The 20,393-nt window shown below is 44.1% G+C and overlaps 1 protein-coding gene across 1 annotated transcript in view; it reads right to left on the bottom strand.

Moving 5' to 3' along the window:
* LOC115058154 (phospholipid phosphatase-related protein type 4-like) overlaps window positions 1-17,484 on the bottom strand; it is a 90,632-nt gene extending 73,148 nt beyond the window's left edge. Inside the window, exon 1 of the mRNA XM_029525473.1 lies at window positions 17,401-17,484. Coding sequence (XP_029381333.1) covers window positions 17,401-17,484 — 84 coding nt within the window. The remainder of the gene's footprint in view (window positions 1-17,400) is intronic.
* Between the last annotated feature and the right edge of the window lie 2,909 nt (window positions 17,485-20,393).

Here is a 20,393-nt window from a genome sequence, read left to right as displayed (position 1 = left end):
TCCAACTATGTGCATCTTTCCTTCATTTGCCATCTCCCAGGGTGGAAACGAAACAATTTCATGTCAGCAGCCAAAAAGCCAATCAAACACAGAGCTCTCATCTCAGCCTGCGACCACTTGGTGGTGGAATACGACATGCAGGTGTTCTGGAAGAAGGTCCACAGCCACTTCCGCAATGGGGGAGTGGACAAAGAGCTGAATGATCTTGCGGATGCTCTGGCAAAAGAGAATGCGGTGAACGGAATCCCTTGGCAATTCCAACCAGAATTGTTCCCCTCCCAGCCCACCCTGTCCGTCGCCGTAGTCACTCGATCTCATTCACAGCTTGCTTTGTCGCCGACCGATTCTGGTCCTTGCCTTGTGTCAGTTACCCTGACGCTAACTGATGCTGACCTCACAGATCTCCAGAACCGCGACCCTGCTATTAGCAAAATGTTGCTCTCCCTCACTGACCTGGTCGCTTCACCTATCTCTGACGCGGACCTGAACAGTGTCCCTGACTTACTTCACCTACACCGTGCCCATTCTTCCCTTTGCGTGATCAAAGGACTACTACTCAATGTCTCTGATGATCACTCGCCTCCCGCACTCGTCATGCCTCAGAGACACAGGTGGGTGATGTTGACACACGCCGCACTAAAACAAGTGGCCTTTTGGCCACACATGCAACAAGATGTGGCAGATTACATAAAAGGGTGCCTAGTGTGCAGCCAGTTTCAACCATCCAAGCCACTTCATAGAGCACCTCTGCACCGCAGAGGCATTTCCTTCCCCTGGTCAGATCTCGATTGGGTGGGGCCTCTTACCAAATCCACCAGAGGTAATAGATATTTCCTCTCGGTCACTTCACCAAATGGGTGGAATGCCTGCCGGCCTCCAATGACACAGCGCAAACCACCACCTGCCTCTTGGTGAACCACATCTTTTCCCGGTTCAGCCTACCGACTTGAGTCGATTCTGACAGGGCGCGCAGGTCATGTGAGACATGTGGCAGATACTGTGAGTGAAAACCAACTTCCACATAAGCCGCCACCTCCAGTCCTCGGGCCGAGTGGAACGTGCAAACGGTGGTCAGTATACTGAGAAAGTTTGTGACTGGCCATCACAGAGACTGCGATCTCAAACTACCATTAGTCCTGATGGCAATACGAGCTACCCTACACTCAACGACAGGAAACTCTCCTTTCGAAATGATGACAGAAAGACAGATGGTCCTTCCTATGCACCTTTTGTATATGCTGGGCACTGTTGCCACAGCGTATACAACACACCAATATGTAACACATCTGAATGACCACCTCAGACAGACTTTTGCTTTCGCTCAGAAGCAACTGGCCAGAAGCGCAGAGGGGAGGAAAGCGTACTATGACAAGAAAGCGTCATATGACGAGCTCCAAGTGGGGGACAAGGTATGGTACTACCTGTTCGCACAAACCAAGCTCGGGCCCCGGAGGACTGATAGGCTTACCCGGAAGTTCCTCCCTTACTGGGTTGGTCCATACGTGATCACTAATAAAATCTCACCCATCGTAGACCAAATTCGGATTACCAAAGGCCAACAGACCCCTCAGCAATGGGTCTACCGCAACCACATCAAACCTCACAAAGACCCCAAGGGAACTACAGGGGATGCTATACAGTCTCACATTAAGTTATAAATCAAAAAAAAAAAAGAAAAAAAGAAAAAAACAAAATTAAGAAGACAAAACAAAAAAACACCCCAAGGTCCCATAACTCCTAATCATTAAATAAAACACAGAAACGCTGCTAGCAGGATCACCAATGCCTTTCATGCATACGCTCGCTTGCGGTACTACTAGCATCTGTAAATTGTTGTATACCAAAGAGGTCAACCCAATAACCGTTCCTAATCCTGTCCATTCTCCCTACTAAGATGGTGAAACCACTGGTACTGCTAGTCCTCGGCCTGGCGTTTGTCTGCTTGGAGATCATAGAGCAGGGCCCAAGCTCAGGAATTGTCCTGAAGGAGTAACCCGGACTCCTCATCACTAACTGCCGACTACATACGCAGAAGGTGTTCATAAGGTTAAACCCCCGAGAGGTATATAGAAAAGTCGTCCCCACCACCACTAGCCAAGTCAGCTGGGCTGGTCATAAGTGGGAACGCACCGCCACTGAGCATGCAGAAATGGACATCTCCCACATGCTGAGACCGGAAGGTCAGGAAGTTCACCGTAACTCAGTCAGAGCTGAAGCCAGCCGCAGGCCCAAGTGGTTTATTGGAGGCCTACTGACAGCTGAGTCCCTGGTAGGATCCCTGTTTGGGTTTGGACTCTGCATATTATTCGGTTAATGTAGCCACTATCCAACGCTCTATGGTAGAAATGCAGGCAGAAATCCCGGAAGGAAGTTAATTAACAGGCAGCAGCAGGAACTAAAAACCACTGGACAATCACTAGAAGGGACGATCTTAATAGTGAATACCCACAGTGAAGCCTTGAATCAGACTATGCACTGATTTAACTTGTCAGTCTGTTAATGGCCAATATGCTATGCGACATCACTTCATCTATAGACAGCCTGGCCATGGGTCGAATTCCCCTGTACTTGGTACCTTTGTCGCTGGTCCAGAACATTATGGCCTTCGCCACCAGAGACACGGTCATTCCACTCCAAGCTCACCTGGCCTACACCCTGGGGAGTGCCGTACCCATTCATGTCGACCCCGAATCGAGAGAGAGACGGTTCATCCTAAACCTACCAATCATTGCCTCTGAGAGTATCTATCGTTTAAAGGCCGTGGTAAATGTCAGGATCTTGCAAGGAGACGCCAACGTCAAGATCCAGACCCCTCCAGTTATTGCCTACCATGATAGCAACCCAGAATTATATCTGGTTCCAAATTTACGCATGTGCACACTCACCAGAGACATCCACTACCCGTGTCCCAGCAAGTCGTTCATCCAAGACAACACGGATGGGATATGCGGTCTTACTATATACTATACTATAACTGCCCAATAACCATCACGCCTCAAGGGAACACTGCACTCCTGACAACACAACACCGCAACCCGACTCACGATCCCGAGTCAAACCCTCTGGGTCACGGTTCCCCCAATGCCATACTGCACATAGGCCAGTCTGCCCTCTACTACCTGAATCCTGACCAATATAAAAGCAAAGTTGATATCTCAGAATTTTTCCATACACACCCCCTTGAGCTAACACCCGAAACCCTCCTTCAGGTCCAGTATAGAGGAGCTCAGACCGTTGATGTCGCCCCGATAGACAACGTCCTTGAAGAAATCGCCCCTCACGTATACCTGGTCAGCCCCCGATACCATCCTTGCCCTTACTGTGTGCTTAAGCGATGCATTGATCTTAACCGTTGCCGCACTATGCACTCAAACCCTGCAGAGGAAGTTGGACAAGTGTAACAATGGATTAAGCAAAATGGTCAGGCAAAGGGTCACTGACGAACACCACGCCATGGGACTCAGAGACCTTAGGGAGGATACCTTAGAGTCTACTACTAAAAACGTAGTCGGGGCTCCTGCCATTTTAGAGCTTGTATATGGAGACCATTAGGCAATCCAAGTAGAGACATGGATTGCTGGTCTGTTGGACCGAAGGGGGTGATTGTTGTGAGGTCCGAAGAAAAGGGGGATGGAGATTCCAAACCCCCACACCCCTCAAACTTCTAAGAGACTATTGCCTCCAACAGAGATTTCTCAGGTCTCTGGTAAGTGTCGTCCTGGACCCTTATCTGAGCCTTGTATCTAGAAATCCTGCTTTCCCTAGATTGAAAAATCCCTAGATTTCCACTAGATTGCAGTCAGTGCCACAAATCAGCATAAACCTGCCTAGCCCCGCAGAAAGGTACCCCTTCTCTGACCCTCCACTCAGGCTGACCTGATAACCTAATCAGGCAACAAACGTAAATTGCCACTCTGGAATAGACTTACATCGAACAATGAACTATTCCAGTTACGCAGCCACAGCCCCACCTGGCGGCGAGCAATCGGTACCAATGGCGTGGTGCCACCACAACGTAACCTGCGTACTTGGATTCCACTCATAAATGTCTGAGAAAGAAACAAAAAAAGAAAAGACACTTCATACACTGTCCATATTCATGCAATTCAGATTCTCCCCAGCCAATCAAGACATACACGAAAATGCTCTTTTCTTCGTTCAATTGTGTGTTCTGTGATGCCGTGCGCAAGAGATAACCATTTGATTGAGCTTTGCAGACGGTGATGTATCCTGCGTCCACCCAGTCGACCATGGTGTTAGAGAAAACTGTATTAATTTGTAACTGTATACATTTCTCTGTGTTAAGATATAATTTTAAACTTGGGTTATTCGGCTCTTAAGTGGATTACTAAGCCAGCCGCACAAGACAACATTGCTGCTGAAGAGGGACGAACCAGACCAACAGCCACTTCAGCCGAGGACCGTCTAGCTTGGGAGGCCATGACGAAAGACCTTGACAGGGCCGCTCTCGTCGGACATCTTCTCTGCCCTCTGTGTGGCCGGTTGAGTCGTCATCCAAAGTCAGGTGGCATCTATCGGCTTCCTCAGCAGGTTGCTCTGAGTGTTGCGAGGCATGGCTAGCAAACAAAATTAACCCGAATTTTAGTTTAGAGCTCTCCTTCCTCAGACAGACTCTCCCTGATAGTTTGATAAATGATCTGCCTTTCATTCAACAAGATCCTCTAGCGTCACCAGTCGCTTGATTAGCATTCCCCTATTATGTCATTCAATTTTAAACCATTGTTACACCTCCTTCTTTCAGTAATTTCTTTTTTGTCAATTCACAGTAGATAACATCCCTTCCAGATTGACACTGAGGAGAGTCAATACTATACACAATCCTAGGCACAACACAGAGATGTCTAGTACTGTGCGCCAAGTGGTCATTGGGACAACGAGAGAGCACTGGGAAGCACTGGCCCTCTGCTTGGCTAATACTACACCTGCATCTCTATCCATGTGCTCTGAGGAAAACAATAGAAAGGCCTGTGAAATTGAGTTTGGACAAAAACTCCACATGGACAATAGCTGAAACCAGGCACACTCAGCAGGGGCCCCCCGGCGACGTCATTCAGGTTATAAAGACGTTGCCGCGACCCTCCTCCATGCTTTTTCCTAGTGCACCAGTTACAAAAGAGAACTACCCCAAGTTTTCTCCAAGACCTGGCTGGCTTATCTCTGGGCATTGACAATTAGCATAGTGTTGTTTTATTTGTATTTCAAAGTGACTTGTAAGTGCTGTGATTCGTTATTCTTTGTTGTTGGTCATCCACTGATCAGCTGATAAGCCAATTATCATTAGTTAAAAGACCAATACCCGCCCTGGTAGACTCCGGCTTGCTCTCTCTTTCTCTCGCTTCCCAATCACACCCATATCTCCCCTACACAACTCTTACAGACATTAAAGTTGCCGTCAGGTGTGGTCGCGTGACCTCTAGTCCATTACATAGAGGTTGTCTTGGCAACGCGTAAAGCTCAAGGGCCTCTCCTTTCCCATTGTTCACGTTAACCACATCTCTCATCTGTAGCTACTGCTGCTGCTGTGCTACTGCTAACGCTACAGCTATAGCTGATGCTAATGCCATTACATGTTTGTTGCCTGTCGTAGTTAGTGATTAGTGTTAGCTTTTGATAATTTAATTGTAATAGCGTTTATCCCAAGTAATGTTATTCCTAATAATTATTGCTGTGAATGAATCCTATTATAATTCAATCGGTCGTTGTTTGTGGTTATTGTGGTTATACCATTGCGGAATCTGCTGGATTCATAGGAGTCAGTGCTTGAGCTCCTCCTTTAGCAACCTTTGGAGACTGAATCCTAGTTTGTCAATTTGGCTATTGGTCAATAATGAAAGGGTGGTGCCCCAAGATTTACTATTTTGAGTAGGTATTTTCTAATTATTAATAATTAGTCCCCTCTATTATTAATATTAATTGGCAATAACCAGAAAATGCACAACTCTTTCATCATTTCTCCATCATGAGTTGAACTTCTTGTGCTTAATGATGGCACGACTCACCCTGAACAATGCTTCAGTGGCTGCCTTCACTTTTGAGGTCAGCTGTGAGAAAAATGACTGCTGTCCGGACAACAGTGATTTTTGATCCCTTCATCTATCTCTTTCTCAGGTTGCTTTTCGGCAGGAAGTTTTCATGGTTTTAGTTTCACTGTCACGTTTTGAGTTTTGAGTAGTGTTCACGTCCTGTTTATTTTGAAAGTCTTGTTCTTGTTCTGTTTCCCTCCTGTGATTGCCTTTATTTCACTTCAACCTGGTTCTCGCAGCTCCTGCATTTGGGTCCTCATTCCCGCATCATCACCCCCTACAACTGTGACAGAAGTCAGTAGAATGGCAAATCAGCCAAACACATTTTCCTTCCCGGAGAACCATCACCTTATGGTGGGGAGGTTTGTGTGCCCCTGTGAACCTGGAGGCTGTGTTGTCTAGGGCCAAGTGCCCCCGGTAGGGACTCCCAGGGCAAATTGGTCCCAGGTGAGGGGCCAGAGAAAGAGTGGTTCAAAAGATCCCATGGAACAATGAGGGGAGAAAAGAGCGACCCTGCCCGGAGCAGCCAGGCCTGGAAGGAGGGCCCGTCAACGAGCGCCTTGTGGTCGGGCATGCCACGGCATTCGGCGGGGCATAGCCCGAAAAATCAACGTGGCACTTTCTTCACCCTGGGGGCCCACCACCTGCGGGGATAACCGATGGGGTTGGGTGCACTGCCAGTTAGGTAGCAGTGAAGGCGGGCCAGACCTGGGCAGCAGAGGCTGGCTCTGGGGACATGGAATGTCACCTCGCTGGGGGGGAAGGAACTGGAGCTTGTGCGGGAGATGGAGTGCTACCAGTTGGTTCTGGTTGGGCTTTCTCCTATGCACAGCCTTGGTTCTGGATCCCTACTCCTGGAGAGAGGTTGGATTCTTCTGCAGTGAAGAGAGGGGCGGAGCTGTCAACTGATCACAACTTAGTTGGGTTAGGTGGTGGGGGAAGACTCAGGATAGACCTGGCAAGGCTAAACGTGTAGTGCGGGTGAATCGGGAACATCCCGAGGAGGCCTCTGTCTAACAGACCTGCAACTCCCACCTCTGAGTGGTTGAAGTTCAAAACTTCTATTGCAGAAGCTGCCGCCTCAAGGTTTTAGGTGCCTGAAGGGGCGGTAATCCTCGGACACCATGGTGGACACCGGTGGTCAGGTAACCCATCCGACTGAAGAGCCCGGGGGACTCTTGAGGTGGTTGCAAGGGCCAAAAGGCTGCAGCCTCAGCGGTGAGGGAGGCAAAGCAGCGGGTGTGGGAGGAGTTTGGAGAACGCATGGACAAGAACTTCGGGAGGCACCAAGGTGTTTCAAGGTATTTTTGTCAGTCTCCAGTCTGCTCCACCCAGTAGACTTCCACCACTACACCTCCTGCTCCAGTCACACACGCATCCCATTCACAATCACCTCATCTGCTCTGCCTCAGCAACTGACCTCACTTTCAGTCCCTGACTACAAGTCAACCTGTAAATCCCTGCTGTACTGGCCCGCTTACACTTGTTGGTCTGGACCACTGAGCACACCAAGGACTCCACTCCTATTGAGCTGAAGTGGCGTAATGGTGACATCTTAGATTCTCCCTCTGGAGACGTGGGTTCAATCCCTGGTTGTTTTATCAGTTATTGAGTGTTCAATAAAGACTTTTGACTTCATCTGGCTGCTGCCTCATATCTTTCATGCATGTCTGGTCATGGCATATATGGATGGACAATTTCCAGAGGTACACAGACACACCTCCACCACCCTGTAATGATGATGCTGATGTTAAATGGTAATGATGTTGATGATGATGACGCATCTTCACACCTTGGTTTCACTTAGTATTCCTCATATTTGGTCAGAGCTACAATGCCTTCATTTTTTTGTATTTGACACCATAGATCATAAGATTACTACAGAGACTGGAACATAAAGTTGGGATTTTAGGAACTTCACTTCACTTCTCTGAAATCCCTGTTTCTCCCAGTTTTAAGCATGTGTACTGTATTCACTAACCATGTTTTCCCGAAGTCTGTCTCCCCCAGTTCGTCTCTTCTCTCTCCCTGTCCTCATCCTGTAGGTGATGAGTCATCACTTCCCCATGTTCCTGTCTGCTGCTCCCATATCTTTGTGAACTCCATACGGCATAATTTCTATGAACTTCATGCAGCATTATATGTTCCTGCCTGCAGCTATTTTGAATATCCCCTCCTCCTGCTCTCAGTCAAGGCAGATGGCCACTGACCCTCCGTTTTTCCTTGCCATTGTTGCCAAGTGCTTGCTCATGGGGGGGATCTGTTGGGTCTCTTTAAATGAGTTTATAAAGGGTTTGGTCTAGACCTGCTGTATATATAAAGTAACTTGAAGCTGGGTTCTGTGACACCAGGCATCGAAGACTCTTACTCCTGGTCATTCCTTCTGGCCGTTCGATTCTGATTCTTCCAAAGGTGAGGCTGATGGTGGCTCCGGTGATCTTACAGAGCTCCTTCTGGAGAATCTGGAGAACTGGGGCCCAAAGTCTGAAACAATATCCTTTGGAAATCCATGGTATACGAAACACGAGTCATCATAGTTTCAGCCATTTCTTTGGCGGACAGCAGCTTAGGCAAAGCAATGAAATTAATCATCTTAGAAAATCTGTGGTGGTGGTGGTGTTGCCTTTAGAGACCGGGAATCCTGTGACAAAGTCCAAATAGAGCTCAGCCCAGGGACAAGTAGGAACAGGAAGTGGCTGCAGCAACACCATCTGCATTCTGGAGGAGGTCTTGTTACAGGAGCAGATGGAGCATGCGGCCACATACTCTTGAACTTCTCGCTCCATGGAGGGCCACCAAATGGCACACATGTTTTGTTTTTGTTTTTTTGACTCTTGGATGGCAAGAGAGCAGCAAGGTGTGAGCCCAGTGGATTAATGGGGACAAACAAGGGATTCACCAGACAACCACTAGGTGTTGGGTTCTCACCATTAGCTCACTTCACATCAAATTCTATTTGCTATGCCACCACTCCTATCACACAGTTCAGTGGTAGGATGTGCTCAGGTTCCTTGGCAGTAGGCTCAGGTTCGAACATATGAGACAAGGGGTCGGGCTTAGTTTTCTGGGATCCCGGCTTGTAAGACAGCATGAAATTAAAACAGTTACAAAATAACAAAGTCTACCAGCCTTTTAGTTTTGCGAATATATTCAAGATTTCTATGGTTTTCCATACAATGAAAGAATGGCAAGCACTCTCTGACCCATGTCTCCACTCCTTCATAACATCGTAGCTCCTCTCTGACAGTGAAAGTGTCCAAGACAGGAAGGCACAGGGGTGAAGCTTGAGCGCTGGGAGAGCATCGTTTCCACCCCATCATTGAAGGTGCCTACCTCCACCACAAGCTGCTGGCTGGGATCAGGAACTGTGTGGATGGGGGTGGTAGTAAACTGTGCTTTGAGCTGCTTGAAGGCCTCCTCAGCGTGAGGACCACAGGAATGGAGTCTATGGAGAAGTTAGAGCATGGAGAGGTGCAGTTATGGTGATGAAGTTCCTGATAAATCACCTGGAAAAGTTAGCAAACGCCAAGAATTGCTGAACCTTTTTGTGGCTATCAGCTGTAGCCCACTAGGCCACGGCGTTAACATTAGCCAAATTCATTTGTATCTTTCAAGGGGCTATGATGAAGCCAAAGAAAGAGTGTGTCGGTATGAAGCTCACTCTTTTCAGCTTTGCCATAAAACTGGCTGTCCAGCAGTTGCTGGAGAACCTGGCATACATGACACACGAGAGAGTCTGGGTCTGGTGAAAAGATCAAGATGTCATATCAAGAACCATAGACAAAGTGGTTCAGTAAGTCCAAGAACATCATTGATCATGGCTTGGAAGACAGCAGGAGCATTAGTAGACCCAAATGGCATAAATAGGTATTCAGAATGACCGCAAGTTGTGTTAAAGCCTGTCTTCCATTCATCCCCCCTCTTGGATTAGAACCAGGCGATAGGCATTTCTCAGGTCTAATTTGGTAAAGATATGGGCCTGCTGAAGCTGATGAAAACCTGACTACATGCATGGCAGGGTACAGATTTTTAATGGTAATATCATTTAGTGGCCCATAGTCAATGCATGGTCAGAGAGATCCATCTTTTTCCCCACAAAAAGAATCCTGCCCCTGTTGGAGATGAAGAGGGCAGAATAAGGCCTGACTTTAAAGAGGACTCAATATATTCAGTTATGCCCTTCCTCTCAGGACCAGAGTCTACCCTTAGGAATAGGGGCACCTGGGATCAAGTCAATGGGACAATCATATGGTCTGTGTGGAGGAAGAAAAGAAGCCTTACCTTTGCTAAAAACTTCTCTCAGGTCATGTTAACAACTCGGAACTGATGTCTGGAGGTTCAGAGTCTATGTCAAGATTAACTGAGAAAGCATTAAAAACAGTTTACACAACTAAGTGACTTTAAACACTTTTGTAAATCCCACGGGCCCTGTTCAGGACTCTCCCAGTACTCCAGTCAATGTACAGATTATGTTCCTGTAGCCAAAGGAAGCCGAAAATAAGAGAGTGGTGGGTAGAGTGATACAAATGAAAAATATACAGGTTCATGTTGATCACCTACAATACTTCCAGATGTTCAGTCTTGTGAGTATCTGGCTCCCATCAAGAGCACTGGCCTCTAATGTCTGGCATAAATGTTCAGTTTTGAAATAAACTTTTTTAGCAAAATCCCAGTTGATGAGACTCTCATCTGCCCCTGAATCAATGGGTACCCCAAGAGTAACAGTGGTGTCGTGACACTTAACCTTGATCTCTGTTAAGAAATGGCTCACCAGTATGCTCCTGACTAGTGAGTAGTAATAGTAGTAGTAGCAAGTCTACCCTTTTGCTGGAAATGCTGCGAGGAGATGACCTTGCTGCCCACATTAGAAGCACCTTCCTTCCTGCAGGCGACAACAATGCTCCTTTGTGGACAATTTGGCTCATCCCAGCTGCATGTTTCCTCTTCCTCCTCATAGGACACCTTCCGCTGTAGAAACAGTGATGTGAAGTGTGAGCATCCCCACCCACTCAGTTCAGGGGCTGACATGTGGCTTGGATGACAGCCAGCCAACGATGCCATCAAATTGCAGTTTCACTTGCGCTCCTGTAAAGGATTGCCAGTATTTATGGTTCAAGTTATTAAAGATTCCCTGTCAGGGGACAAATCAAGGGGCACCAAATAATCTTGGATCTGGTCAGAGACATCATAGACATCATAAAGGGCCATGGCATTCCATCCCCTGTCGGGGACTAGGGTGCAAATGTGGGTGGCATAAGTGGAGTCCTAACCTTGCTTGATATTACTTAGCTCACTTGTTTTCTCTCATCAGACCGAGAGAGGATCAAAAGCCCTCCTTAGATGAATTCACAGACTGATGACCCACAGGACCACTCAGGTGTAGCCCATGCCCTCGCCCTCCCGGTGAGATAAGAAACCATAAATGCCGCTATGGATCATTCTGTAGGAAAGGCTGATAGCAAGTGTTCTTAATTCATTTCACAGTCAACAGTGAACAATCTGCATTCTTCAGTCTCACCGGAAAACCACTGGGGGAGAGAGAGAAGGGGCAGTGGCATGGAAAACTGGGACCGACAATGCACCCACATCTGTCGGAGAGGGAGAGGCTTCTGTGGCTGGAGAGGAGGGATCCTTTTTGAGGTGAGTGAGGACTTCTTGTACTTGGGCTGCAAGTATGTTCACTTGAGTGGTCAGAGCTGCTTTAAATTCCTCCTGACAGTTTGCCAGCTCCTTCACTCCTCAATGCAGAGACGACTGAACCTCCTGCTGATTCAAGCGGATGCTGTGGGAGCAGGTCTAGACCAAACTCTTTATTATTTAAAGAGACCCAACAGATCCCCCATGAGCAAGCACTTGGTGACAGTAGCAAGGAAAAACTTCCTTTAAGAGGTAGAAACCTCTGGCAGAACCAGGCTCGGTGGGGGCGGCCCACAATCAGGGTGGGACAAACAATTAGACCAGTGGGAAACACAAGGGGAAAAGGCAAGTTACCTGAAATGAGAGGAGAGTTAGATGTCAAAATAAAACAGGAAGCCACAAGACAAAACTAAACATGACAGGACACTGCAGATGAGCTGGTCCTTTAAAATAATGAGGGTCTCTCTTGATGGAGGTTGTAGAGGGGGTCACATCAGACCCAGGTGGAGGTGACATACTTGTGCATCGTATGTTTCAATGAGCCAGTGTTAAAACACTCCAGAGACACAATTATCCATTTACTGTGAAAGTAAGATGTAGTTTTTGCACAGTGGAGAGTAAGACCCTCACAGTAAGCCTGTTACCCCAACTCACAAAAATGCTGTCCTCCAGAAAAGGAACAGGATATGCAATCTATCATGTTTTCACAAATTAAATAAATTAATATTTAATTTGTTTCAGGTTGGTGATTACACTGTGAGAGAAAAAAATTGAGCTTGATATAGAGTATAAAAACATTTAAGCTCAAAAATAGTAAACACTAAAGCAAAAGAAAAATAAAGGGTTTATCAAAGGTGATGGGGTCTACCACATCAGGAGCTGGTAGGTTTGGGGGACAAAAGGCTAATTTTTGCATTTCTGAGCCGCTCTGGCACAGGCGGCTTAAATAACTTTTTAAGGTATGTTTTAATTCGTTTTTTTCCTTTTATTTGGGGGGGGGAAGAAAGGAAGAGAGAAAAAAAAGGGAGGGTTTCTCTTCTTCCGAATGGTCGCTATATTGTGTAGTACAATGCATGCAGAAATTATATTGTATGGTCAGTCTGGGGCCACCCTCAAACCACAAAGACAGGTGAAGTGGGCCCTCATGACCCCTAAGGCCATCTCAAGCCTGACACTGGTTTTGGGGAGGGCCACACTGAACCAGGTTTGAGGCCTGGCACCAGGGTCAGGATAGGGGTCATTATATAAGGGTGGCATGCATATCCCCTGTCACCCAGCAGCCCTCCACTGAATTGCCCTTAAGTCAAAAAGAAATAGCCTTGGTGAGTATCATATAACACTGTTTCAGAATATAATGAAGATAACATTCAGTGTACAGTTGCCATACGCTGCTCAAACTATTTGCATAGCGGATAGCCCTGCTGCTTGCTGAGGTTCACATCATTGTCAACAGCATACATGAATGTATCTATAAATGTATGAATGAATGTATTATCTAATCAATTAATTAACAAATAAATAATTTGCATTTCATTTTCCTGTTATTCTTGTGCTGTAAATCATTCCCATATGGAATGATTTACAGCCCAAGAAGATTTCAAATAAATCAATAATAATAAAATAAAGACTTCAATCATTTACCTAAGGCAAAGAACTGCAGTGCCACATATCTAGACCAATGGCAGCACCCGACTGCAAGCTGTGTTGCTAGCATACAGTTACGCAACGTGCAGATCTGTATCTCTTGTACCGAAGCTCGTCCAGAAAATCAAACGGGTTAATTCTGTCTTCAGAGCTCTTCTGTTTCTAGCACCCACGTGAATGGGCTCGAGCTTGTGCAAAAAATGGACAGGTAACATTCCAGAGAGCTGATGGTTCAGTGGGCATTCTTGACATCTGCTGAGCTCTTTTCAGAACTTAACCTGCTCCAGAACAGCAAAACAGAAAAATTATTCACAATAAAATAACTGTGGTTAGCGCTGTTGCACCACAATAAAGAGGTCACTGGTTTTGTTCCTGGGCCTGGGGCCTTTCTGTGCAGAGTTTGCATATTTTCCCCATGCTTGTGAGGGATTCCTCCAGATATTCCAGTTTCCTCCCACCATCCAAAGACATGCATATTTCAGTTAATTGGTGACTCTAAATTGCCTGTAGCTGGGATTGTCTCCATGGCTGAATGAATAAAAATCACAGGATGCAGGTAAAGTTTCAGTAGGGTTATTTTGTAGAATAGCAATATAATTTGCCTCCACCTCAGAAGCTAAATTTCTGTTTTGCCTTCTGTGGGGTAGAAGTGGTGATATTAAAAATACACAGTAACGATCTGACAAAGGCAGATCTACAACAGAGGACACACCAGTGGACAGGCCATAGGTTATGACAAGGTCCTAACCTATGTCCTATGTCCTCTTCTGCGAGTAGGCTGTATCAGATGTTGTCTGAAGTCAATGCAGTTTAGTAGGTTTGTGAGTTCATTTGCAAATAAATCAGATTTCTTTTTATCAATGGGCAAATTAAAATCGCCATTTACTGTGATTTTATTGTATGTGGAATGTACAATTAAAGGTCAGAGAATTTGCTGATAAAAGAGCTAGAATTCTTTGGTGGTCTGTAAATCGTAATGCATAGTATAGCAGGACTACTAAAAACAAATGAATGATAGTAAAAAGTGGTGCAATTATTCAGGGGAACTCCCTTTGTTATTATTGAGCTGCAGGCAATGGGTGCAATTCCACCACCTGTTTTGCCTTCCTTGATAGAAAATAAAAATAAAAAAATTGGTGGAGAGACCTCGTGAGAACAACTGGTGTGTCAGTGCCAAACCAGGTTTCAGTTAAAAAAAAGACAATCAATGTTATTGCTTAAAATCAAGTCATCAATGATAAAAGATTTGTTAGCTTGAGAGTGAATGTTTAAAAGTGCCATATTGAAGATGAGGGGTGAATTATGTGTATTATGAATGGTTATCTGGGGTTTTTTGTTGGGTGGGGTTGGGGCAAGACAAGTCTGATGTCAACCCTGTGACTGACAGGGTCTGTTCAGAACCAGAACCAGATGTTGGAAGCTGGGAGTGCCTCCAGACGCCTGCAAACCTGCAAGGGTCTGCAGTATGGATAATGGATGAATATGAGTCAGTACCCAGGAGTCTCTCTGTGTAACCTTATTGTATTTAACCAAGGACAACAATAGTGAGACATATTTGGCCTCTTAAAAAAAAAAAAAAACAGCTCCTGCAATGTCCTGCAAACTCACTCAAAACTGCCTACTCTCCCCTTTTTTCTGTGTTTTTTTCTAATATAATTCTTTCACTTCTCTTTCAAAAAGGAAAGAAAGGTACAGCATTCAAATTTAAATAAACACCAATATCAAGAAGTATAAAACTAATAGGAAGTAAGGTTGTTGAATGCAAAAAACACAAGTCTTTCTTTTCTTCTTTTTGTGTTTTTCAGATTTTTTTCTGCCCTTTTCGGCCTTTATTCAATAGAAGGATGACAGGAGCTGGTCGAAAGAGAGTGGGGAATGACATGTAGCAAATGGCACAGGCTGGAACCAGACCAAAGTTGCCAATGAGTCTTTGGTTGCTTTGTTGATTAAAAGCTTCTGATGATCAAATTTTCATGATATAGTAATAGTATTGGATTCAAATTATTAAAGCCATTCCATTAAAGTTAGGGGGGGTCAACATTTGAGATTGAATAAAGCAAAGGAGATGTTCCATTTTTGAAAACTTTAACAATAAATCCTGACATGGGAAATAATTTTGGGATCAGATTCAGTCAACTAAGTTTAGATAGTGGTGTTTGGTGTGATAAAGGAGTAGACCGTCCGCTAACATATTAATCTGTTGAATATGATTTGTATGTAGGTGTATCTTGCTAGCAACACAGTGCTTCATTCATGGTGTGGTGTTAGGACTTATTTTACCTTCAGACCTTATTTTACCTTCAAAATAATTGCAATTTTAGTTAAAATTTAGGCATGGGATTAATTTCATGTCCACAACAAACTTTCCAATATTTCCAAAATTCCAATAAAGCAAGATGAATTGTGATTTGCATTTTGGTTATTAAGTTTTTGTACACTTTTGCTCTGTCCAAAATCATCTAATCCACAACATAGCTTATCATTTTGTAGTGTTTTTTGAGGGTATAGCAAGAATTATCATGTCGGATGTAGTATTCCAAAATGCATCACAAAAAGTAGCAAGAAAGCATTATAGGCATTTTCTAACTGTTGTACAGTGCAAAAATTTAATCAATTTCAATCAGCAAAAACCCATGTGGCCACTATGCACGCAAAAGAAACCAGGCTGCAGTATGGATGTTTCTCTCCTCCTAACGTCTCCAGTTCTGAACACACTGATATAAAAATACACCCCATTCAGTGGGCCATGTTGCCTAGCAGCAAGTTAGTAGGTAGGATGGTGTGAATGTGCGAGATAGAAAATGTTGCCAAGACAGAGCAGCTCAGTCAGGGAAAGAAGTAGTAATTATGATGAACTCTAAACGTTGGTTGATGGGTTTGAAACATTTACCCAAGAAAATCCTGCACAATATCACCCAGGCTTTTATTCATCCTGGTCCGACAGTGATAATGCAGAATGAGGGAATACACTGGCACTGTGTTCATGTTGTAAAATATTACTGTACTAAAAATTAGGATTAATCCAAACACAATATTTATTCATAATAATAGCAATATTTTTTAAATGTTGTAATAAGTGCACTTCCTCAGGCATTGAGGGAGGTTATCTCACAGTCTGTGGGCAGATGAACTAAATGCAGCAACACTGGAAGTGTTTAGTCCTGGAATGAGGAGCAGTTGTGTGTCTCTCATGAGGAATTGGTTGAAAAAAAAAAAAAATAGTGATCTGCCAGGGACAGACTAAACTGTGGCTGTTTGTTTCATTTGTCGATTGGGTGGATCATCATCATCATCTCTAAACTGCGTTTTTGCATCATGAAGTACATGTCTTTATTTGACCAGCTGCTAATCATCAGTCTTTAATCTATCAATGCCTTTTGACATCAACTAATATTGGTCAGGCTGCATAAATCTCTGCAGCATGCAATAGCTTTTTCGCAATATTGCATGGAGACTGCAGTGTCACTGGCTACAAACACAAATCGGTAAACAGGGATGATGAGAATACAGATTCTCAGTGCTGTTAAATTGCATGTGTTGCGCAATGGCAGGATTACATTCAGTCTGGCTCACTGTTATGTGGCTCATGATTTTAGTGTGCTTGCTAGGCTCCTTGGAATAAAGGTCACAAATTATTAGAACTACGTGTTCCTCAGAGATACAATGCCTGGCTAGCAGCTGACAGCATGTCCTAGTCAGCCACCAGTCAGCTAGTGGGTGGGTCATTCAGCAGGCTACCAATTAGTCAGTCAGTCAATCAATCAGTAAGCCAGTGGGTCAGTCAGTCAGTCAGCCAATGGAGCAGCCAGTCAGTCAGTTGATCAGTCAGCCACCAGTCAATCAGCTAGTGAGTGGGTCACTCACCCGGCCACCAATTAGCCAGTCAGCCACAAGGATTACCAGCTAACTGACAATTGAAGTCAGTCAACCTAGCATTTAACCCAAACCAAACAGAGTGGCCATAAAACATTTGCATTATATATATATATATATATATATATATATATATATATATATATATATATATATATATATATATATATATATAGATAGATAGATAGATAGATAAATTCACCTCTACAAAATAAAAGCACGGGAGCAGAGTGACGCTGTCCTTGGTCTCCTTCACGCCTTTCAGCCGCTCCTTGGCACGAGACATCCCTAGCATCTGGAAGTGTGTCCCTTTGGCGGGAAACAGGGAGTTATATCTGATTCCTTCCCAATTTTGCCGTTTCTCCTGAACCCTTATCAGCGGACCTCCATCGCCCGCTGAGGGCAGCTGGAAGTGTCGGTGTGCTTTGTCCGTTGTCTTCGCTAATATTTGGCTGGCTTCAAGAACACAGTTTCAGAAGTGGCATTGCTCCTCCACATGTTTTGATCTTGCTCAAATGAACATTTGTCCCGTGAATCGCGGGAAGACGCTTCATCCAAGCCCCCCTCCTCAGGCACACTCCGTCTATTCACGGCTCTGCTGCAGCAGGTGACGTCAAGGTAGCCGAAATAAACTCAAGCACTTCCTCTTATTCCTTTCAAAATAAATATTGTCCCCCTCTTTTCCCCCAGAAAGTTTGTTTCCTATTCAAGCCATAGTTCCATTCCAATTACAAATATTTTAACAATCATTATTTGTCTTGTAGTATTTATTCAAGCAGTGAAAAATTTGACTCCAAATGAAATATCAACATCCGATATTCTCGGGTTAACCTTCACTAACTTGATGTAATATAGCAAGTGCCAGGCTGTGTCGAACACTGAGGATAGCTTCATTTAAAGAGGTGTCACTCTGCACCTACGAACACATGTAAGTGCACGTCATAGTTAATCCTTTCATTCTGTCAAGTTGAAGATAACAACTGATTGTACAATCTGTCATTTATCCATAGAAAATTTTGGAAGGAATTAAAATTTTTAAGGATCACAAACTGACTTGAAACTTTGTTTAATATTGTTAATAACAAATTGAAAACAATAATGACAACACTAATATGACAGCATTTACAATTTGCGTTTTCATAGTAATTATTGTTATTGTTATTGGTTGTTGTAGTAGTTGTTTTATCATTATTCTTCCCTGTAACACCCGCCATAACCAAACACTTTAGATATGGATATAATCTAAGGTGTGATTCAATTGCTTAATATTCAACCACCAGAGAAAGGCAAAAGGCTCAATGGTTATGATGTTATAAGTGTGCTAAAAACCTATTTTCATGTGTCACATGCATGCATGTGGCGAGCTCCTTCCCCTCACAGCAGAACCTCTTTAGTGATCATATGTGGGACACACAGGCCTCAGGACAAACAGCCAATAAATACAGTGCCATGTTTTTAGGACCTAAGGCCTTCAATATGCTATTAGAGCTTCATGGAATGTGCCTAAACAAGTCAACAGTCAGTTCCAAGGGCATCCCTAGACCCCTTTACTGCGGGGCCATGTGCCCCAATCTGCTGTACACCAATATAATTGACACAGTTCAGGTGTAGGCAGAATTGAAGTGGGCTACGAAAACCTATAACTAAGTACCAAATTTTCTGAACTATACATATGACCATATTTAGACTAAAACATTGTTGGCTCCTGTAGATGCACACAATGCTCACAATATGTTTTGTCTGGAGCAGAATGGGGAAAGCAGCAGAAGGAGATACGAGCATGACAGACGTAACCTTAAGAAAAAAAGTGGGGGTTCGTATCAGGGCATCCTCAGCCTCAAAGTCAGGTTAGTTTAGTTTGTGACAGTTTTTCCTGATGTTTATCGGTGCCTCTGGGCCCTGCAGAGAGTCTGGAACTCAACTGTATAGCAATAAATATCTGGTGACTATAAATTCTGCTTTATATGTTTGTGTGAAAGTGTGTGATTTTTTTTAAATCTCTGTTGACTGCGATTCTTTAAGCTGGACATTATTCTTGTATGCTTTAATAAAGTTTCAGATGTGTGTTGAAGCTAGCTTAGTCTTCTTCTTCTTCTTCTATTCTATTTGTATAGCGCCAAATCATAACAAAGTTACATCAAGGCACTTTACATATAGAGCAGGTCTAGACCAAACTCTTTATAAATTTATTTAAAGAGACCCAACAGATCCCCCGATGAGCAAGCACTTGGCAACAGTGGCAAGGAAAAACTTCCTTTAAGAGGCAGAAACCTCGAGCAGAACCAGGCTCAGGGGGGGCGGCCGTCTGCCTCGACCGGTTGGGTTGAGAGTGGGAGAGAGAGAGAGAGAGAGAGAGAGAGAGAGAGACAGGCAGTGCTAACACTGACTAACGTAATAGCATCTCTGTGGATATAGATATCTAGAATGTTTTTCTGCTGAGTAAATTCTGCTTAATGTGTGTTTGTTAGGTCTTCAAGGTGTGTGTGTGTGTGTGTGTGTGTGTGCATGTTTGTTTGTGTGCACGTGCGCATGATCATGTGTGAATCCCCCCCATCTCTACACTGTAAAAAAAAAAAAAAGAAAGCTGCCTTACTGACTTGTTTTATGTGAGGGACAAAGGACATGTCCTCGTCAAAGGTTACTCCAAAGGTTACTAATGCTAGAACATATAATTCTGTAGATTTACAGTATATCTTCAACACTGAAGAATCTGGATCATTTCTATGGACAGTTTCAGGGCTCTGCACAGTGAAATGTTAAGAGACAGACTTGTGTAACATCGCAAAAATAAAACAAAACAAAAGAACCAAATATCGCAATGTAATTTTTTTTATACATCTTGCAGCCCTAGAATTAGCAGCCTGCATTTCATGGTAAATAAACATGTATTTTCTTCCATTCTAATGCTAAAATACAATATTGCTATCAATATCTAAATTAAACATACTAATACAAACAAATGCAGCAACATGAACAAATACAATCACCACAACATATATAAATTGAACATATAGACTACTGTTAGAATAAATGTACATAAAGTGATTATCACAGTGCTGCTCAACTTTTACTAACCCTGCAAGAATGCAGAAACCTGTGTTTTTACTAGCAGGAGCAGAGGTCATACCTCTGAAGAAGAAGCAACGACCTTCGAAGAAGATTTACGAAGAAGATTTATGAAGAAAGGGAGGATGT

The sequence above is a fragment of the Echeneis naucrates genome, chromosome 17 (assembly GCF_900963305.1).
Source record: "Echeneis naucrates chromosome 17, fEcheNa1.1, whole genome shotgun sequence".
Classification (NCBI taxonomy): Eukaryota; Metazoa; Chordata; class Actinopteri; order Carangiformes; family Echeneidae; genus Echeneis; species Echeneis naucrates.
Note: the sequence above shows the minus strand (reverse complement) of the source record. Positions and strands in the feature narration are given on the sequence as shown.